Below are 17,492 nucleotides of genomic sequence, written 5' to 3'. Positions count from 1 at the left end.
TTCATTATCTTTGGAGATTTATACACCAAATGATAACTTGATCATTGGGGAAAATAATCAGGACATTCGTTAATAATGAAAATAATAATTTGTTGCAGCCCAATGCTGAACTTGCTTTGGTCAGCACACAAACAGCACAGCCATTTGACATAAGGAATACAACGGTGGGAATACAGCTACAGCATAATACAACAAAGTAATGTTAACTGTGATTTCTTATACAAAATTACAGCTCAGTAAAACACCCCAATTCATTTCCAACTAAAGGCTTTCTCAGTGTCCCAGCATATGTCATGATCAATCCTTTGTTCCTTTTTTTACAGATTCTAGTTGAAAAGCTTGTAAGAGCAACATGAGCTGGAGCTTCCTCACTCGTCTCCTGGAAGAGATCCACAACCACTCCACCTTCGTGGGGAAAGTGTGGCTGACTGTGCTCATCATCTTCCGCATTGTGCTCACAGCAGTTGGAGGCGAGTCCATCTACTCGGACGAGCAGACCAAGTTCACCTGCAACACCAAACAGCCAGGTTGTGACAACGTATGCTATGATGCCTTTGCTCCTCTCTCGCACGTCCGCTTCTGGGTCTTCCAGATCATCATGATCTCCACTCCCTCCATCATGTACATGGGGTATGCTATTCACAAGATAGCCCGAAGGTCAGAGGAGGAGCGCAGGAGGCACCTTAGGCTCCGCAGAAAGCCGCCTCCTCATTCCAGATGGAGAGAGAGCCATCATCTGGAGGATGTCTTAAAGGAGGATGAAGACGACGATGCCGAGCCCATGATCTATGAGGATACACTGGAGGTGCAGGAGGCCAAGCCTGAGCAAGTAAGCAGCACCAGCAAAGACCCACCAAAATATGATGGCCGCAGAAGAATTATGGAAGAAGGACTGATGAGAATCTATGCTCTTCAGCTCATGTCACGAGCTATTTTTGAAATTGCTTTCCTTGCAGGACAGTATCTCCTCTATGGTTTTCGAGTTAATCCTTCATATGTATGCAGCAGGCTTCCCTGTCCACACAGCGTGGACTGTTTCATCTCTAGGCCCACAGAGAAAACAATCTTCCTCCTCATCATGTATGTGGTAAGCTGTCTCTGTCTAGTGCTAAATGTGTGTGAGATGCTTCACTTGGGAATTGGCACTTTTCGAGATACACTTCGAATGAAGAGGAGCCGGGGCCGACGGACATCCTACGGCTACCCTTTCTCTCGCAACATCCCAGCCTCCCCTCCGGGGTACAACCTGGTGATGAAGACAGACAAACCTAGCAGAATCCCAAACAGCCTCATCACCCATGAGCAGAACATGGCTAATGTGGCCCAGGAGCAGCAGTGCATCAGCCCAGATGAGAACATCCCCTCTGACCTGGCGAGCCTGCACCGTCACCTAAGGGTTGCCCAGGAGCAGCTCGATATGGCCTTTCAAACATATCAGACCAAAAACAACCAGCAAACCTCCAGAACCAGTAGTCCTGTATCTGGGGGTACTATGGCAGAGCAAAACCGAGTCAATACAGTCCAGGAGAAACAAGGAGCCAGGCCAAAATCCGCCACAGAGAAGGCTGCAGCCATTGTAAAAAACGGAAAGACCTCTGTCTGGATCTAGAGATAAATGTAATTTAGTACATTAATAGTAAAAATGTTTTAAAACTCCAGGACTGCACTGTGACACAGCTGGAGGATGTGTGTGTGAGTGTGAGATGCGACTTTGGACAATAACAACTGAGAATTTCAATCACACTAGCTGAAGGAGTACAGTACACAGTAGTTTTAGTTTTTGGGAATAAAAAACAAAACACACATAAAGAAAAGATCAAATCCAGTATCACAAATACTCTTCATTACTGTAGTGTGTCATGTTGTGCTTGCCATAGCGTTCAGACATGGTTAATGTATGCTTACTTAGTTAAACATCTCTAATTCCAGCTAAAATGTCAAAGTATAAACAGAGTGCTTCGAGCTGTCTATTTGTTCTACCCTTGACTGCCGCTGAACTGGATTAATTCGAAGAAATTTAACTTTGAAAGTTTGTGATTGTACCCTAAATCCAAATTTGAAGATGCCATACAAAACACTGTACAAATGACCAATGAGTCGTTTATGAAGAATGATGATTGTTGTCGGAAAGATGCACGTTTAACATTTGGGGAAGTATTTTTGGATGTAGTACGGATGAGTGTTGGTAGAGGCAGATTAAAGGTGAAAAACTGTATTTTGATAAAGGTAATGAAACAGGGCCGTGTATCTGTGGGCTCCTCTGGTAAACATCTGCTCAGTGTGATGATCTTCAGTCATTGTGTGCAAAGCCTTTATCTATTCTATGTTTTCCAAAGCCTTCCAGTGTCACATCAGACGAGGGAGAGGTAAGTGAATAGAAAATCTGATTATTTTCTAAAGTAGATACTGATTTTCTGCAATCTGAAGCAGAGGATGCATGCTTTACAACTGGGACCATACAGTATAAACTTAGGCTACAGTAGAATCCCATCCTTTGCTATTCAGTTAGTTTACATTTATGTTATGTTTAGGCATGTTGTCTTGAAGATGAGCATTTAAGTTTTTCTGTCACTGAAGCAGTATGTTTCTAAAACTGGTTTCAATAATATTTAATCCTGCCTTCACTGTTGTCATACTTCAAAGTGCCTCAGACTTTTAAAGACATTTCTAGTATTTTATTCATGAAGAAATAAACTTATTTGAAACCTCTGATTCACTTCTTTATAGTAGCCTTCTGCTTCCCTGTCTTATCATGTGAATAACAGTGGTGTGTTTAGGATACTGCAAAATTAAAAGTTTTTGTTGATGTCTAATTCAAAGTTAGAGGCTTGCAAGAAACTTCCATTATTACAAAAGAAACAGGTTTGTTGTTATGGCAAGAAAGTTTTGTGTGTTATAGCAAGAAAAGTCAAAGTCTAAACAAAAGATATTGTAGCATTTGCCATCTGAGAAATGGTAAGTAACTCATTTATACAAACTGATTAAGTTTTATTTTGTGCTTGGGGTGAGACATGTAGAGATTCAACAGTCACTGGCCACAGTAAATCAGTCTTAAGTAGGAATTTTGAAGTATATGGTGCAGTAAATCTGTAAAGATAAGAACAGCACTTAGAGTAAATAGTATAGTAAAGTGTGCATGCAAGAGGGGCATGTAATTTTTACAACCTAAGGAATCACACAGTATTTTATCATCTTAAATGTGGGAAAATACCATAAAAAGGGGAAAGCAACACTTTTCCAGAACCAGATGCAGTGACAAAAAATAAATAAATACATAAAACATGCTTTTATTAGGGTGGTAAGCTTAGGGTGCATGCGTTAAAAGACACTGTACGAGACACACACAAACACAATTTGTCTATCTATTAATTTATGGATAATTAGCAGCAGGTGTGGAATGCCACTTAGAATAAACAAGGGGACCCAACCTACAATGGAATAATTCGTTGTATACAAAAAAAACCCCATCACCATTCCACAACACAACAATACAAAATCCTCCCTATAGTCCCCCCAGTATTCAATTTATTCTAAGCATTAGCGGCAGCCTATGTGATGTGTAGCTAAAGTCAACGTGATAAGCATTCCCACAGTCTACATGTCAGTGGAGGTTAGGTTTCTTTGTAATTAGTAAGTGGCACTTTACCCTAATCCCTAATCAACAAATCGGTGACAGACAGAACGGTGGATGTTAGGCACGCATGTTATTCACTAACTACACGTGTGTGTATATGTGTGTGTGTGTGTGTGTGTGTGTGTTTGTGTGTGTGTGTGTGTGTGTGCACTTGTGATCATTTTTTTTTTGTATTTTTCCCTCTGTCAATAAGTTAGACCGATAAGTGCATGGTTTGTAATGCCTGCTCAGCATTCTGTCATTATAACAAAGTGAAATGAGTTATCCAATGACCAGCATTGAACTTAACAACAGACCCTGCCAAACCGTAACATAACCTCTGGCAGCTGGCGCCATTTTCATTAAACTAAATAACACACACACACACACACACACACACACACACACACACACACACACACACACACACACACACAGAGAGAGAGAGAGAGAGAGAGAGAGAGAGAGAGAGAGAGAGAGAGAAGCAACACAACCATCACACACTTGTTCCAATATTATCGAGAAATGCATTGTGGGATTTCAAAATGGAGCCCTTGCAGCCAGAGTGCACTGTGATGTCCTGCGTTATGTAGCCCTCCACTGGCGTTATTTAGCGGAGTAGCCACCTCATTTTCACAGTTAACACACTCCCGTGACAGTCTACACTATGGGGGTTTTGTGTGTCGCCAGGAGAGCGCTCACGTCCAGCGGCGGTCTCGGCGTTTACGCCAGAAAATACACAGGTCGGTATTTGTGCGTAACGTTTCACTCCGGTGTTTCAGCTCCGGCGGGGACCCTTGTCAAGAAGTACAGCCAGGACACTAGAAATGTCCCGGGACTGTATGTGTGCTATCGCCTCCACCACCGGACCCTGCTCAAAATCCAGGGCCAAGACACAAGCCCGTTTCTTCAGGGGATTATAACCAATGACATGGGGCTGCTGGAGGAGCCTGGACTCAGAGCCATGTACTCACACATGCTAAACGTACAAGGAAGAACACTATATGACATCATGTTGTACAGGTATAGTACAAGCCCTGATTCTGTTTTAACGGTTGCACATGTTTTCAGTAAACGCGAGGGTGGGGTTACTCGCTTATCTTTGTGATGCAGTTGCTGGCATGTGTAGCCCAGTGGCGGATTTCATGATTACAAAGCCAGTGCTGTGTGTACAGTCTGGCTAGTTTCGTCTTAGTTATTTTTAATCATCGGGAAAAGCTTGTTCTGTCCTGTGACCCAGTGTTGCAACCTTTGTAAGAAATGGTGACTCTGCCTAACAAATACAACTACATCTCCCTAATTTACTGTATGTCCTCTTTTGAATTGCACTTCCTTACCCGTTACCCCATTTTGAGATGCTTTCAAAGTGATATGCTATTAAGGCTTTAAAACGTTTTTGTTTTTCTTTTCTTTTTTCATTGCTAGAAAAAAAGAGCTATTTGTGATTAAACTCACCTAACCTATATGGACGGTGCATCTTTTTTTTATTTGCAGGAAAACTGGATAATTTGAGATGACGAGTTATCACATATTGAGATATTTCCGGACCGATGTTTGACTGAGCATCTGTGATATGACCAAAAAAAAGGGACAATGACCTTATGTACAATAATTCACTGAAGTCCTGTATTTTGATAGACACAAGGCAATAAACAGCACAAAATATTGTAAGACAGCTTATCAAAAAATGATGGATGAACATTTGAAGGACACAAATTTTAGTAGCAAGTGAAGTTCCGCTCATGCAGCTTGTTTCTGTTTTGAGACACGCCGCTAACAGTGAGGCAATTTCAGCAGATACTAGTTTTTAGTAGCCATAAAACAGATACCAGTGTGCAACTGATGCCAGATGTTTAGTGTCAACGCTTTGAACTTTGGTGACCTCATGTATTTTCCGGGATAGCTCCATCCGATGTGACCTAATCAGCTAAAATAAATGAAAACAAAAAAAACTAGCATGGAGTTTTTATGGTGGACTTTCTATTTTATGTGGCATTTAACTCGCAGTATCTCCTTTCAGTCTGAAAGAAGCTGATACAGGACACAGCATTTTCCTGGAGTGCGACAGCACGATCAAGGACTCAATCTTGAGACACTTGAAGGTGTACAAGATTCGCAGAAAGGTCACCATTAACCCCTGTCCAGAGCTCTCTGTGTGGGCGGTGCTCCCCAATCAAAAAAACCCAGGTCAAGAGGCCAGCAAACCCGAGCTTTCCTCCCCTGAAAAAACTCTAGTATGGGAGGCTGATCCTCGAACTCAGGAAATGGGCTGGAGGTTGGTGTTACACAGTCAAATTGACCCCTGGGATATCATTCCATCATGTCAGAAGGGTGACACAGAGGAGTATCACAGACATCGCTATGCAATAGGTAAGACCAGTTAGTAACAGAGTACATACAGTTTGTATGAGAAGACAAATGGGATGAAAAGTGTAGATTTGTATGAACAAGTGATATTGAAATTTTGTGACAAGTTTTGTTTGTTTCCTCTGCTGTCATTGTTGTCTAGGACTTCCAGAGGGAGTGAAGGACCTTCCTCCTGGGGTGGCACTACCGCTAGAGTCAAATCTCGTCTACATGCAGGGCATCAGCTTTAGCAAAGGCTGCTACATTGGCCAGGAGCTCACAGCCAGAACTCATCACACTGGGGTCGTTCGGAAACGATTGATGCCAGTACGTTTGTCATCTCCAGTCCAAGACCTCGAGGAAGGAGCTGCATTGCAAACGCAGTCGGGCAAGCCAGCTGGGAAGCACCGAGCAGGGGTGGGAGAGCTGGGTCTCAGCCTAATCCGCATGGCTCATGCCAAAGAGTTGTTGACGCTCAGATCTTCTGACGACACCACGGTGACATTTGAGGCCTCCGTGCCAGATTGGTGGCCTAAAGATGTGAAAATAAACTGAGAATGGTTTATAGCCCCTTAAAATGTGACATACATTGCATCTGACAGACTTCTCACAGACAGAACCCTGAAGTACAGTATGTTACACTGTCATTGCTTAACAGCTGTGTGGCACTAATTCACATTTGTGACTATTTTTGTTTTGTTTGCAATAAAACCTACTTTTAGAGTGATTTATTTTCCCAAATCGTAAAGTATTATTTCCCACAGAATTATGCTATTTAATAGATCGATTGAAGCACTATACAACAGGAGGTACCAACTATGATATGTTAACAGTGGTTGTTGAATAAATATGCAAAACAGCAAGACAAAAACTTCTGTTTTTTTTGTTTTTTAATTTATCTATTTTATCTTTCGGTGCGAAACCCAATTCCAAACACTCACAAGAAACATTTGAGATTACAATTCATCTCAAGACCAAAGGTGCAGTAACACCTCTATCCTCATCTTTTTCACACTGTACAAATCGGCACTTTTCATTCAAGCCACGCGTTTCCAGGTGCCGAATACTTTACTGAGACGCCACTGAACATCTTATTCCTGATAAAGGAGATGCTGCCCTCTTGTGGACTGTATGGTGTCCCGGATTTGCTGTAACATGGTTTCAGGCTGCAGAGTCAGTGTTGAATGATCGAGCCGCTTAAAGTCTTCATTGCAGAGTAGGCACTCAATTATGTGAGCCACTCTCTGTAGGTCAAAGGCAGCATGGTAAGGTCCAAGTCTGGTGAGTGTCTCTGAGAGATGTCGTGGGTAATCGGAGGAATCCCCAGAGGAGCAAGCATTCAGGAAAGCCATTCGGTTGTCAGCGATGATTTTCAAGAACGAGGCAAATTCACCATAATCAATACCAGAGCAGGCCTTCATGATGACCTGAAAAGAAACCCACACAACATTTACTTACACAATCATCTTTATATTGTATGCATTCGGGGCAGCAGGATGTTTTGTGACGTGTACACACAGGGCAATCTTAACTGCAACGTACCTGGCAGTGCTGATGCCATGAATCCATTGTGTTTCTCCATTCATCTATCTCTTTTTGAACAGATGACAGCTCGTTCTGAAGAAACTGCCACATGATGTCAATGTTGCAGCCATTCAGCCAGTTGTGATTAATAGATATGGTGTCCTCCTGTGTGAAAAACATTAAAGTCAGGACCATAAACTGCTGATGCCAATAAATCTCACACTTTTATACATCTGTAATAAAAGGGAATTCCTACTTCACTATTAGATAAAGGACCATCATGTATAATATGTCATTTGGTAGATCATTTTGCTCTTGCTCTAAGGCTGCGATATCATTACCTCTACAGTTCTTACCAGGTTATAAACTTGATGGTGCCAGCCACTGGGCACAAAAATGATCTCACCGGCCTCTTGAATGATCTCAAGAGGCTGACAGGCTTCTTCGGAGTGAGGAAAAAGGCCTCTGTCTCGAATTTCAGATGATGTTACATCATAAGGGAGGTTGCCGTGAGTGTCTCGCAAAAACTCCTCCTGACCAGGGGGATATAGGAGCCATTTCTTCCTACCACAGATGTTTGCTGACCAACTGTAGGAGCGGAACACATCAGCGTGGAACGGGGTCCTAGTGGTGAGAAAGTTAGTCTGATTGTATGAAAAATCAAAAACGAAGCTGTAATCTGGGTTTTGCCAATTTTATGTTCAATATTTCATACCATGAACCTTTAGGTCCCATGTAGACAAACCGGTAGTCATCCACTTCAAGTGTATCCCAGTATTCATTAAGCCAGTCAGAAGAAAAGAAGACCGGTGTGGTGTAAACACCGTGCTCTGAAAAGTCCCTGTAAAAATAACATTGATAAGTTACACATATTGCACAAAACTGATCACAAAAGCAAAATTAAGTTCAAAATCCGTGTTAAATGTACACCTCGACATGTGCCAGTCTTTAAGATAGAGACATCCTTTAGGAGATGAGTGGCCATTCTGGATGTATTCCTTCCAGTAGTGTATAAATTCTTTGAAAGGCATAACCTGTTTAGGGTTTGCATTGTATTCCTTTGCATTGCAGTTTGCAACAGGAACCGGGGTCTCATCTGCGACAGAGAACAAATACATTAGCTTACATGACACCAGTCACCGCAGCAGCAGTATAATGATATATAGTAGTTAGTCAAGACGTTGGTAATTGGCTAATTTACCAAACTCTTGTAGCAGTTTCTGGAAATTAGGCTTCCCTTCCTCAGTCACCCACTGTTTTCTACACTTCCAGTCTTCTGTAAACCTTCGTGAAAACATACACGGGTGATTGGGTAGCAAGTATTTCTTGAAAAATTTTGAATAGCTCAGCTCCTTGTCGATGTAATCTACAAAATGCGAAGACCAAAACTGCTCATACGACTGTCTCGGTATTTTAACCAGGCTGCAGCAGTTGCGGTACGCCTCCCTATCCATGATGGTAAACGAGAGCTCGGCTAGCCAGTTAGCGGGCTTAGCTGTCACCGCTTGGACAGCAAGAAACGGTAAGGAAAAGCCAGCCGCGTCTTTTCACTTCTGCTGTCAAACACCAAACGTGGTTAGGTTAGAAAACTTACATTATGCTAAAAGGTATATATAGTTTTTTTCTATTTTGACAACAGGTCGCTGCACATGACTCCATCCCAAAGATTGCAGGTCACGGTTTCTGAAAGACGCACAGTCAACACCGTTGCTGTTTATTGTGGGTTGTTTTTTTGTTTTCGTTTTTTTTTTTACAGTTACCTATATTAATAACGTTGTCATTTCTTTAACGCTAAAACTGCAAGCTAATCTAGCTGACTCAGAAACCGCCCTTCATAGCTAACGACACTTATATTCTCCAAAACCTTGCCGTGGTAGCCTTTTCTGACAGCGGCATTTTCAAGTCGGACAGTAAACACTGCCGTGCTCAGGTGTGACACAACTTCCGTAATAAACATCACCGTCCGTAGTGCGAAGAATATGTGGTAACGTAATGCTGAGCCCAGCAAGATAATGTCGATTCACGTGGTTCGGGACGGATATAATCTACCGAGAGGAAGTAACAAATGCTGAAAGGGTTTATGACATTATAATGACGCACTTTTAATGCGGTCAGTTGGATAGAAAGCCTGAAGCAGCCAGTGTAAACGCCTCAGCTGGGCTCATCTTCTGCCTGAATCCCTTGTTACACTGAGGAAAGTATGTTCACCACAAGGACAGACTGATCACTCGGCACCGTGTCCTTACCATGTAACAGTAGCTTCAAACCGCAACAGTGCGTGCATGTGCATGGTACAGATGTCATACTGAAGCTTATTTGTCCCTCTTCCAGGTGAATCAGGGTGCCTCCTTCCAAAATGAGCCGGGACGTTCCTATCCACTGCTGGCCCGGCTCCTATTACATCAACAGTGAGAAGCGGTGGGAAAATGGCATCCTGTCCCTCACCAGGACCACGGTGCGCTTTGTCTCTAACCAGAGCAAGGAGGGTCTCGCCAGCCTCCACCTCTCCCGTATCATGGAGATCAAGATGGAGTCGTCCAGTTTCATCTTCAGCACTCTCACAGTGCTTGAAGAGGGCAACGTGAAACACTGGTTTGGTTCCCTTAAGCCCAACAGGGTGGTGGTCTATAATGTGTTGGAACATTTCTGGAGAGAACGCCTCCTGTCCCCCGGCTCAGAGGCCCGCGGGGCTGAGTCTCAGCCCTCTAAAGGCAGAGAGCTGATCAGTCTAGTGGCAGGGGCCCAGAGAAGACTGGAGGACACTGGCAGAGTCCTCAGCCACCAAGGAGAGCAGTTTGATAACATGATGCAGGGACTGGAGAAGATTGACTCTGACCTGGGTGTTGCTGATAAGTAATTATCTGCATATTTCCTAACTGGATGTGATTTAGCTCATTTTTTTATGTTGAAGTCTTGTTTTCTGCGTATTACATGTTATCATTACATGTTATCACTAACTTGCAATAAAAAACAGCCTAATTTACTACTGACGAACAGTCAAACGCTCAAATTATCCCGGTCCTTGTCTATTCTGTTGCAGACTTCTATCCGAGCTGGAGTGTCCCTCCTGGTGGCCTTTTGGTAAACTCCCCTGGAAGACTCAGCAGGAAGCCAAGGCTGAGGATTCTGCAAGAGCTGCAGCTTCCGCCGCTGCTTCAGGTGGTAGGGGGTCCGGTAGAAATAAGGTGATCACAAGCATCCCAGCTGTAGTGTCCAAAGGTGGAGACTCCGACTTGAAACCGGGATGCTTGTTGGTGCTGGTGTCCTCATTGGAGGTGCGAGACACAAACTGCCAGCTCCTTCATCGCTTTGAACGAAATGAAATTGATGAAATCAGGGTGCGGAGTCCATATGAGATTACTGTCAGACAGCGGTTTATTGGAAAGCCAGACATATGCTACAGATTCCTGTCTGCCAAGATGCCAGCGGCGATGTCTGTCTTAGAGATGCAGTACAAAAAAAAGGTGGAGTTCACGAACGAATACACTGCTTTCAAAGCAACTCCAGTTTCATCTCCCTGTGACACAGAAGGGATAAACTCGAGTGAAGGTAAGGAACAGAACAAACGGTTATTTCAATGTTGATTCCATGCCCAAGTATAAATTTGACCACTGAGTGGCACTAGAGCTCTATGTTTCCACCTCTGTATATTTTTAAGTGTGCAGCCACGTGTAAAAACACTTCATCCACATGAATTTTGGACATGGTTATTGGTGTCTCTTCTTGACAGGAATGTATTTTGATGAGTCACTTCACCCTGATTGCCTCAGTCGCTGTGCTTTGAGTTTACTGTCTGGTTTCCTCATAAACAATATATGCACTCTGCACTTTTTCACCATCTCCACCCATGGAGTCAGGTTTGTTGCAGAGGTTCCAAGAGACCGAACTCCCACTGGAGGTCCCAGCGGGAGAGCTGTCCCAGTTGCAGGTGCATGTCCTCCAGCCATCTGTCAGTCAGGCTGAGGCCCAGGAACTTAAACAGGTGAGCCTCTGTTGGACAAGGTATACTCCCATTGCCTGTGCAACTGTATTTTTCATATTTATATATACAATACAAGGTAAGTAATACAAATGTCATGTCCATATGCACAGGCAACAAATTGCCTTGGCAGCTGTTAGAGTAACATATATTTTGATAGCTCCATTTCAAACCACAATCCATCATAATGATTTTTATTTTTTATCCTGTGTGTTTAAAATGTTATTTGGTGTGGACCACAGACCAAAGTCCGTCCCGGTTTTAAGAGAGGAAAAGAAACATGGTCAGTCATTTGGTCAGACTGTACAGTGTCTTTCCATTCAGAACCTCGCAACACTGAGAACTGTTACAGACATGGTCTGTGGTGGCAAGACCTACACAGTGACGCAAATTCAGACCTATGATTCAGACAGTTTGTGTGTGTGTGTGTGTGTGTGTGTGTGTGTGTGTGTGTGTCATACACTATTACAGGTTGCTTAGAATAAGATATTTAATGTAAAACCTTCAGCAGGCTACTTTAGCTTTTGGTAGTTTGTGTTTATATACACATCACATTGTATTTAGATGAATGAATGAATGACTACAGTCTACATTAGCTACATTAGCTAAGGTTCTGCTACCCGTTGCCAAGATTATACGATGGTTTACTTGATATAGGGGTAGACCAAATAATAATGGGAAATATATGGGAAAATATTAGGGTAATATTAGGGTAAATGCCCCTTTACAACTAAAGCCTGACCAATACTGGATTTTTTTATGCAGATGCTTATAAATTAAAAAATCTCATAACAGTAAATCAGCTGATATAAGTTTTTTCACATAAACGCATAACAAAAAAAACATTGTTGATAAAAATCCCTCAAATTTACTTTTGTAAAGAACTGTAACCAAGATATGTGCTGAGCAGGACATGTTACAGTTGAAAAATAAACAGTGCTCTCTGGTGGATAAACAATGTAACACTGACAGTGTTTCTAAACAACCTTAGACTTATCTTTGGCATTTCTCTGCTGCCATTTGTTGTTGCTAATTGGCCGACACATAGCCAGACACCAATATATGAGGTAATATCGGCTGCTCTATTGACCCAGCCAATGTTTCAGTAAGGCAATCGGCACTTTAATATGTGTGAGATAAGAAAGCAACATGAGGCATTTGTGCCCAAATGAAAGGCCCATTGATTAAAAAAACAAACAAACTGCAAAATTATTTAATACATCAAAGAGAACGGCCGTAAAAAATAAAGGCTATGTTTGCCAAAATTCGACAACCAATAGCTGTCACAAGCTGAAACCAACAAGTCAGAGTATGATTGACATATGGGCCTGAGAAATACAGGGAAATTGACCCATCTTTGTTTCAGTGTTTTTAGTCGTGGTTTGGCTACTAAAAGTCCTACTTCATGATACATTATTTTGTCTACGCACTGCATTAATCATATCTCAAACAAGGCACTGTTAACACTTTATACCTAATATTTAGTTAATTATTGTACATAATAACAATGTACAGTGGTTTACTGTTTTTTTTTGTCTGTGTAATCATTTTTCAAACAAATTTATCATAGCAGTAACAGCATTGGGCCAGTCATACAGCTTGGCTTGTCTATTGTGTTTATAAATGGCGTATTGTCTACAGCTGATAATGGGTCAGACTTCAAAGGCTGCCAATTTTGAGTTAATACTACGCTTCTGTACACACCCTACTCTTAATGTAATTCATGTCAAGATTAGAATCGGTGGCGCAACTTGTACAGAAGGTGACTCAGTTTAATGTCCTGCTCTAAGTGCTTTAGCAAATATTCCCCTGCATCCATGCATTTTTATACAATTATTATTGTTTGAGGTTGGAAATTTCAACTTGTTAACAGTACAAACGGGTTCACTCATAAGACTGATCAAGCATTTTTTGGATTTCGTGTACTGTATGTCTATTAACACAGTCCTGAAATTACCCCACTAATGCCCATGAGACTAGGAATTTTAGCTCATATATTTTTCTATTAGTTGTAGCCTAAATGTTTAATTTTGGGGGTTTTCTACATGACTTAAGTCCTCTAGCCATTGTATAAGCAGCAGCTAAAAATATTCATTTTCTGTGTTTTTCTATGACACACCAAAACTCTTGTGAATGTTAACTGCAAGGTGTGATTCAGTCATGTTCTCCCAGTTGAAATTGTAAAGTCACAGACCTGAGTGAGTGAATACAGGCGTTCCTCGGTGTGTATTGACATACTATCTGTTTTTTAAACTGCTGTCTGGACCCGTTTCTGTGCTCAGTTGTTTATGTCCACATATAACGGCCAGTGAAAACTGACAAAATGTCAGTGGGTGTGCGAGTGTGTGTGTGAGAGCATATGTAGCATAACATAATATTAGTTTAGAAACTATGGTGGTGGGGTTTGGAGTGAGTGTTTATTAGGTTTTGCTTGGCACATCACAATATATTTAAGTTGTTCCATCAACCATAGCATACACACTTGTTGGACCATTGAGATGTAGTCGCAGTATTCCTTAAACCCACTGAAAGCAGAAAACAAACAGTATTGTATGATATCAGTGATCCCAGGGGACAAGCCAAGACTTGTCTCTGAATATATTCTCAAGTTTCATATACTGCATAATTTGAAATATTGTCTTCTGATCTGCAGCCATCAAGCTGTAGGCTTTTGTCTTTGTGGTCAAAGTGAGGAGAAAAAACTCTGAATTAAATGAAAATCTCACTCTCTTTTACTCCTCTTCCTCTGTCACTAACGCACTCACTTTCTAACTCACTGACCCCATCCTTACAGCTCTCCACATATGGTCCACGTTTCACTCTGCAACTGCTCACCAATTTTGTGTAGATTTTAATATTCACTCTTCTTTTATTTGTGTCTTGCTCCTCAGTTGTTCATGTTCACTGGGGGCTGTTGTGTAATTGCTTAAACAAATGAGTGTGCGTGTTTCCACAAGTGCATAGTTATTTGATTGTGTGTGTGTCTGTGCAGATGCTGATGCAGCTGAAGAACCTTGCCCTGGAGGCAGAGACGGAGCTGGAACGGCACGATGAAGTTCTGGATGTCCTGACCAGCTCCACGGACCGAGCCACCATGCACATAGAGAAGCACACCTGCCGTATGAAAAGACTGCTGTAGCTCTGACAGTCCAGCTGACGAATGTGGTCTCCATGTCCCTCCTGAGAAATGCACTGTAAGCTTCCTCATTGTCCTCATGGGATTGGTACAGTTAGAGAATACTGCAACAGCAGTAGGGACTTGCATATACTCTAAAATAGTTCACAAGATTTTTGTTGCATTTGATGGTACAGTTACATGGGTTCAAGTCTGAGTGATTTCTGGGAAATGCAGCATTGTTCACTTAACACTGACGATAATCACCAATATGATCCCTGAAATTTGCACATCAGTGATTATGACTTTAAATAAGAACATATATAAGCATTTCTTAAGAGTGCTTCTTTGTTTTAGAGAAATTATGTAGTACATAGGCTTCGTGGGCTCATACATTTCTATCATCTTTCTACATGACATAAGTTAACCCTTCCAAACTAGAATTTGTCATTTTCTCATTTTATCGGTTTATTTGAAAGAATTCAACATGTGTGACTGTGAAAAATCCGCCATCTTTATGAAGGATGGAGTCTGTGCTCTGCCCTTTGAAGGTGTGTCCTGCAGCACTTAGCAGCTGGGGTTAGCATTGTTACCATCACATTTGGCTTAGTGGCTACTGACTGCACAACTGTCATTTTGAAAGCACATTTTTCGCTTTTCCACATCAAAACAAAATACTGTAGTTTTACCATCTTTTAGTTTATTTTCTCTGGAACGGAAAATGTGCTCTAAAAATTGACCAGTAGGTGTTGCTATATAATGATTATGGGGAACTGACTGCCATAAAGGAGAAAGAACTCACCCAGTGCAAGGTTCAGACCCTGGTTATGGTGCTTATGGCCTGGCTCAGTCTACTGGACCCCGTGGCAATGTTTTAGGTGGGAAGCCGGTGAGGGATCACATCCTTGTTGGTGCAATAGTGACTCACATTGGTTGGTCGTGGCACCGGAGCGGGATCTGGGGGAATTAGATGACTCCTCAGTGCATGTCATGCCCTCCCAGTGAAGTTGGCAGGTGAAAAAATAAGCTGTTCATTCTATTACACTTTATGCATTAAAATTAGTGTGTATATGCGGGTTTTTTAAGCGCAGATAATCCCGCAAAAAAAAGGTGATTGACTCCTTTTGCTTTTGCCAATAAACAAGTTTGCCTTTTTGTTTTTCTGGTGTTTCTCATTCGATGTCAAAAATGTGCCAGAAAACAGGGTTAGTTAGAAAAGCAGTTAGAAAGCAGGGTGGGGGCCAGTGACCATGCTACGGCAGTAACTTTAACTTAACGTAACTCTATATCTTTTACTTAAGTCACTTCAAATTTAACACATGGCAGTGTTGCATACAAAGAACAAAATTGCCTTTGCACATTGGTCTCATAGACTGGGAAAAACAGTAAATGTTCCTGGCTTTTTACACACCAATGTCCGGAACTTCAACACGCATCATAGCATCGTGCTGCAGAAGAGGTGAAAATTATTAGTCCACCCGGATGTCATGCTTCCATCAATGCCGATTGGAGACTCGTTTGAGCCAGGAATGAATGCTGATCATACCCCACTGAAGACAAAAGCCATATATTAGTGGGTGTTAGTGGGATTTTGTCCAGTGTAAAAGGGGCTTATGTGTATCAGAGGGCACACGCAGCAGTTTACACCTTCCCCGGGCCCAGTGGGAGAGAGCAATGACAACGACTACAGTGAAGGGCAAAATGGACATTGAAAAGCAAAAAAGGAAATAACTTATTTATTTATTCTCTCTGCACAAACTAATTCAAAACAAATTGCATGATGTTTCCATAGGTGTTATTTACATGACAGACATAAGAGATAAGGATAAACCTGATCTGAACTTGTAAAAATGTTTAAAATGATTGGCAAATAATAGAGTAAAAGATGAGGTTTGCAAATATCATCAGAGTAATGTCTGCATATCTGATGATGTACTGCCATCCTTCCTTTTTATAACCCTTTCTGTCTTGATAAATTGTCCTTCTCAGGTCCGAGGTGCCACTTATCTTATCTGAATACGGTTTCCCTGTGGCTTAATGTTGCATGTCTCAGTATTACTGCTTTGTACTGCATCAAATAGAAATGTCTCATCATCTATAAATAGCAGAATATTGTAAATGTGCCCCTAACTTCCAGGACTCTTGAAAACAGAACAGAAAACACTCCCTCTCTTGGTTTTTAAATATTATATACAAAACACTCCATGTTAAGGTCCACATCTACTGTATATGACTTGCTTAAGATTGATACTATTCTAAGTCTGTATTATCTGTAAAGAACTGACGTATATTGTAATTCTGTAATTTTATTGTGGTCTGTTATCACTGTGAACTTGTAATTAGCGGTTAGTTTAACTTGAAATATCTGTACCATGTTTTAAAAAATGGTATTAGTGCTATATAGATGCTTCTTTTTGCTGGTGAAATTTGCAAATGCAATTGCAAATTTATAATGACTCTGGATACAACTAAACATTTACATCTTACTATAAGGGGAAAAGGAAACCTGCATCTTTCTTATAGCAAACAAATGAATAAATGAAGCAGCACAACAGGGACTGCAAGTACTTGGAATGAATTCATTTTTATCAGCTAGGAAGTCATCACCATTTAAAGTCTGTAAAAGCATGTAATTTGCGATAAAATAAAAGTCTCATGAAGATGAGTAGTTTGTTTATTCAGATACTTTTGTTGGCTTAAAGCTTTTACATTTTTATATTAACAATGGATCAAATTACTAATGTGTGTGGGAAAGGTGTCAGTTGTGGTAATGAACACAGACAATTATAACCAGGCTTTGCAATTCTTCTCAGCCCTATGGAGAGTTTTAGTGTCTTTGAGCTCATTGTTTTGGTTGACTCTCAGTGCTCTCATCAGCATTTCTAGTGCAGCTGAAAACGCTGCATTGAACCCAC

The 17,492-nt window shown here is 41.5% G+C and overlaps 4 protein-coding genes across 8 annotated transcripts; 3 read left to right on the top strand and 1 right to left on the bottom strand.

Annotated features, from left to right (window-relative positions):
• The first annotated feature begins 352 nt into the window (after positions 1 to 352).
• On the top strand, positions 353 to 1,609 carry gjc2 (gap junction protein gamma 2). Its single transcript, XM_040143014.1, has one exon. The coding sequence runs from the start codon at positions 353 to 355 to the stop codon at positions 1,607 to 1,609; it is 1,257 nt and encodes a 418-aa protein (XP_039998948.1).
• A 2,522-nt stretch (positions 1,610 to 4,131) lies between these two features.
• Positions 4,132 to 6,801, top strand: iba57 (iron-sulfur cluster assembly factor IBA57). Its single transcript, XM_040143015.1, has 3 exons — positions 4,132 to 4,636; positions 5,634 to 5,983; positions 6,123 to 6,801. Exons 1-3 carry the CDS (start codon positions 4,281 to 4,283, stop codon positions 6,512 to 6,514), a joined length of 1,098 nt encoding a protein of 365 aa, XP_039998949.1. The 5' UTR covers positions 4,132 to 4,280; the 3' UTR covers positions 6,515 to 6,801.
• A 33-nt stretch (positions 6,802 to 6,834) lies between these two features.
• jmjd4 (jumonji domain containing 4) lies at positions 6,835 to 9,479 on the bottom strand. 3 transcript variants are annotated; one of them, XM_040143010.1, is made up of 7 exons: positions 9,348 to 9,479; positions 8,685 to 8,767; positions 8,414 to 8,579; positions 8,199 to 8,324; positions 7,840 to 8,107; positions 7,502 to 7,648; positions 6,835 to 7,386 (listed from the first exon to the last, which is right to left on the bottom strand). In XM_040143010.1, the coding sequence occupies exons 1-7, from the start codon at positions 9,377 to 9,379 to the stop codon at positions 7,051 to 7,053; spliced, it is 1,158 nt and encodes a 385-aa protein (XP_039998944.1). In that variant the 5' UTR covers positions 9,380 to 9,479; the 3' UTR covers positions 6,835 to 7,050. The 3 variants fall into 3 exon arrangements, with proteins under 3 accessions (XP_039998944.1, XP_039998943.1, XP_039998941.1); XM_040143009.1 differs by having other exon boundaries at positions 9,078 to 9,414; XM_040143007.1 differs by having other exon boundaries at positions 8,685 to 9,414.
• snap47 (synaptosome associated protein 47) lies at positions 8,913 to 17,222 on the top strand. Of its 3 annotated transcripts, XM_040143013.1 has the most exons (6): positions 8,913 to 9,005; positions 9,123 to 9,202; positions 9,815 to 10,336; positions 10,524 to 11,032; positions 11,341 to 11,465; positions 14,455 to 17,222. In XM_040143013.1, exons 3-6 carry the CDS (start codon positions 9,840 to 9,842, stop codon positions 14,599 to 14,601), a joined length of 1,278 nt encoding a protein of 425 aa, XP_039998947.1. In that variant the 5' UTR covers positions 8,913 to 9,005; positions 9,123 to 9,202; positions 9,815 to 9,839; the 3' UTR covers positions 14,602 to 17,222. The 3 variants fall into 3 exon arrangements, with proteins under 3 accessions (XP_039998947.1, XP_039998946.1, XP_039998945.1); XM_040143012.1 differs by lacking the exon at positions 9,123 to 9,202 and having other exon boundaries at positions 8,930 to 9,005; XM_040143011.1 differs by lacking the exons at positions 8,913 to 9,005; positions 9,123 to 9,202 and adding an exon at positions 9,423 to 9,681.
• The last annotated feature ends 270 nt before the right edge of the window (positions 17,223 to 17,492 follow it).

Source organism: Xiphias gladius, chromosome 14 (assembly GCF_016859285.1).
Source record: "Xiphias gladius isolate SHS-SW01 ecotype Sanya breed wild chromosome 14, ASM1685928v1, whole genome shotgun sequence".
Lineage (NCBI taxonomy): Eukaryota > Metazoa > Chordata > Actinopteri > Istiophoriformes > Xiphiidae > Xiphias > Xiphias gladius.
Note: the sequence above shows the minus strand (reverse complement) of the source record. Positions and strands in the feature narration are given on the sequence as shown.

Excerpts from the sequence above, each read along its gene's own strand:
- gjc2 (XM_040143014.1), top strand. The coding sequence starts at position 353 with ATGAGCTGGAGCTTCCTCACTCGTCTCCTGGAAGAGATCCACAACCAC.
- iba57 (XM_040143015.1), top strand. The coding sequence starts at position 4,281 with ATGGGGGTTTTGTGTGTCGCCAGGAGAGCGCTCACGTCCAGCGGCGGT. Across the intron at positions 4,637-5,633 it reads TATGACATCATGTTGTACAG|TCTGAAAGAAGCTGATACAG; the intron begins GTATAGTACAAG and ends ATCTCCTTTCAG. Across the intron at positions 5,984-6,122 it reads CAGACATCGCTATGCAATAG|GACTTCCAGAGGGAGTGAAG; the intron begins GTAAGACCAGTT and ends ATTGTTGTCTAG.
- jmjd4 (XM_040143007.1), bottom strand. The coding sequence starts at position 8,937 with ATGGATAGGGAGGCGTACCGCAACTGCTGCAGCCTGGTTAAAATACCG. Across the intron at positions 8,325-8,413 it reads AAAGACTGGCACATGTCGAG|GGACTTTTCAGAGCACGGTG; the intron begins GTGTACATTTAA and ends TTATTTTTACAG. Across the intron at positions 7,387-7,501 it reads CATGGCATCAGCACTGCCAG|GTCATCATGAAGGCCTGCTC; the intron begins GTACGTTGCAGT and ends GTTTCTTTTCAG.
- snap47 (XM_040143013.1), top strand. The coding sequence starts at position 9,840 with ATGAGCCGGGACGTTCCTATCCACTGCTGGCCCGGCTCCTATTACATC. Across the intron at positions 11,033-11,340 it reads AGGGATAAACTCGAGTGAAG|GTTTGTTGCAGAGGTTCCAA; the intron begins GTAAGGAACAGA and ends CCATGGAGTCAG. Across the intron at positions 11,466-14,454 it reads AGGCCCAGGAACTTAAACAG|ATGCTGATGCAGCTGAAGAA; the intron begins GTGAGCCTCTGT and ends GTGTCTGTGCAG.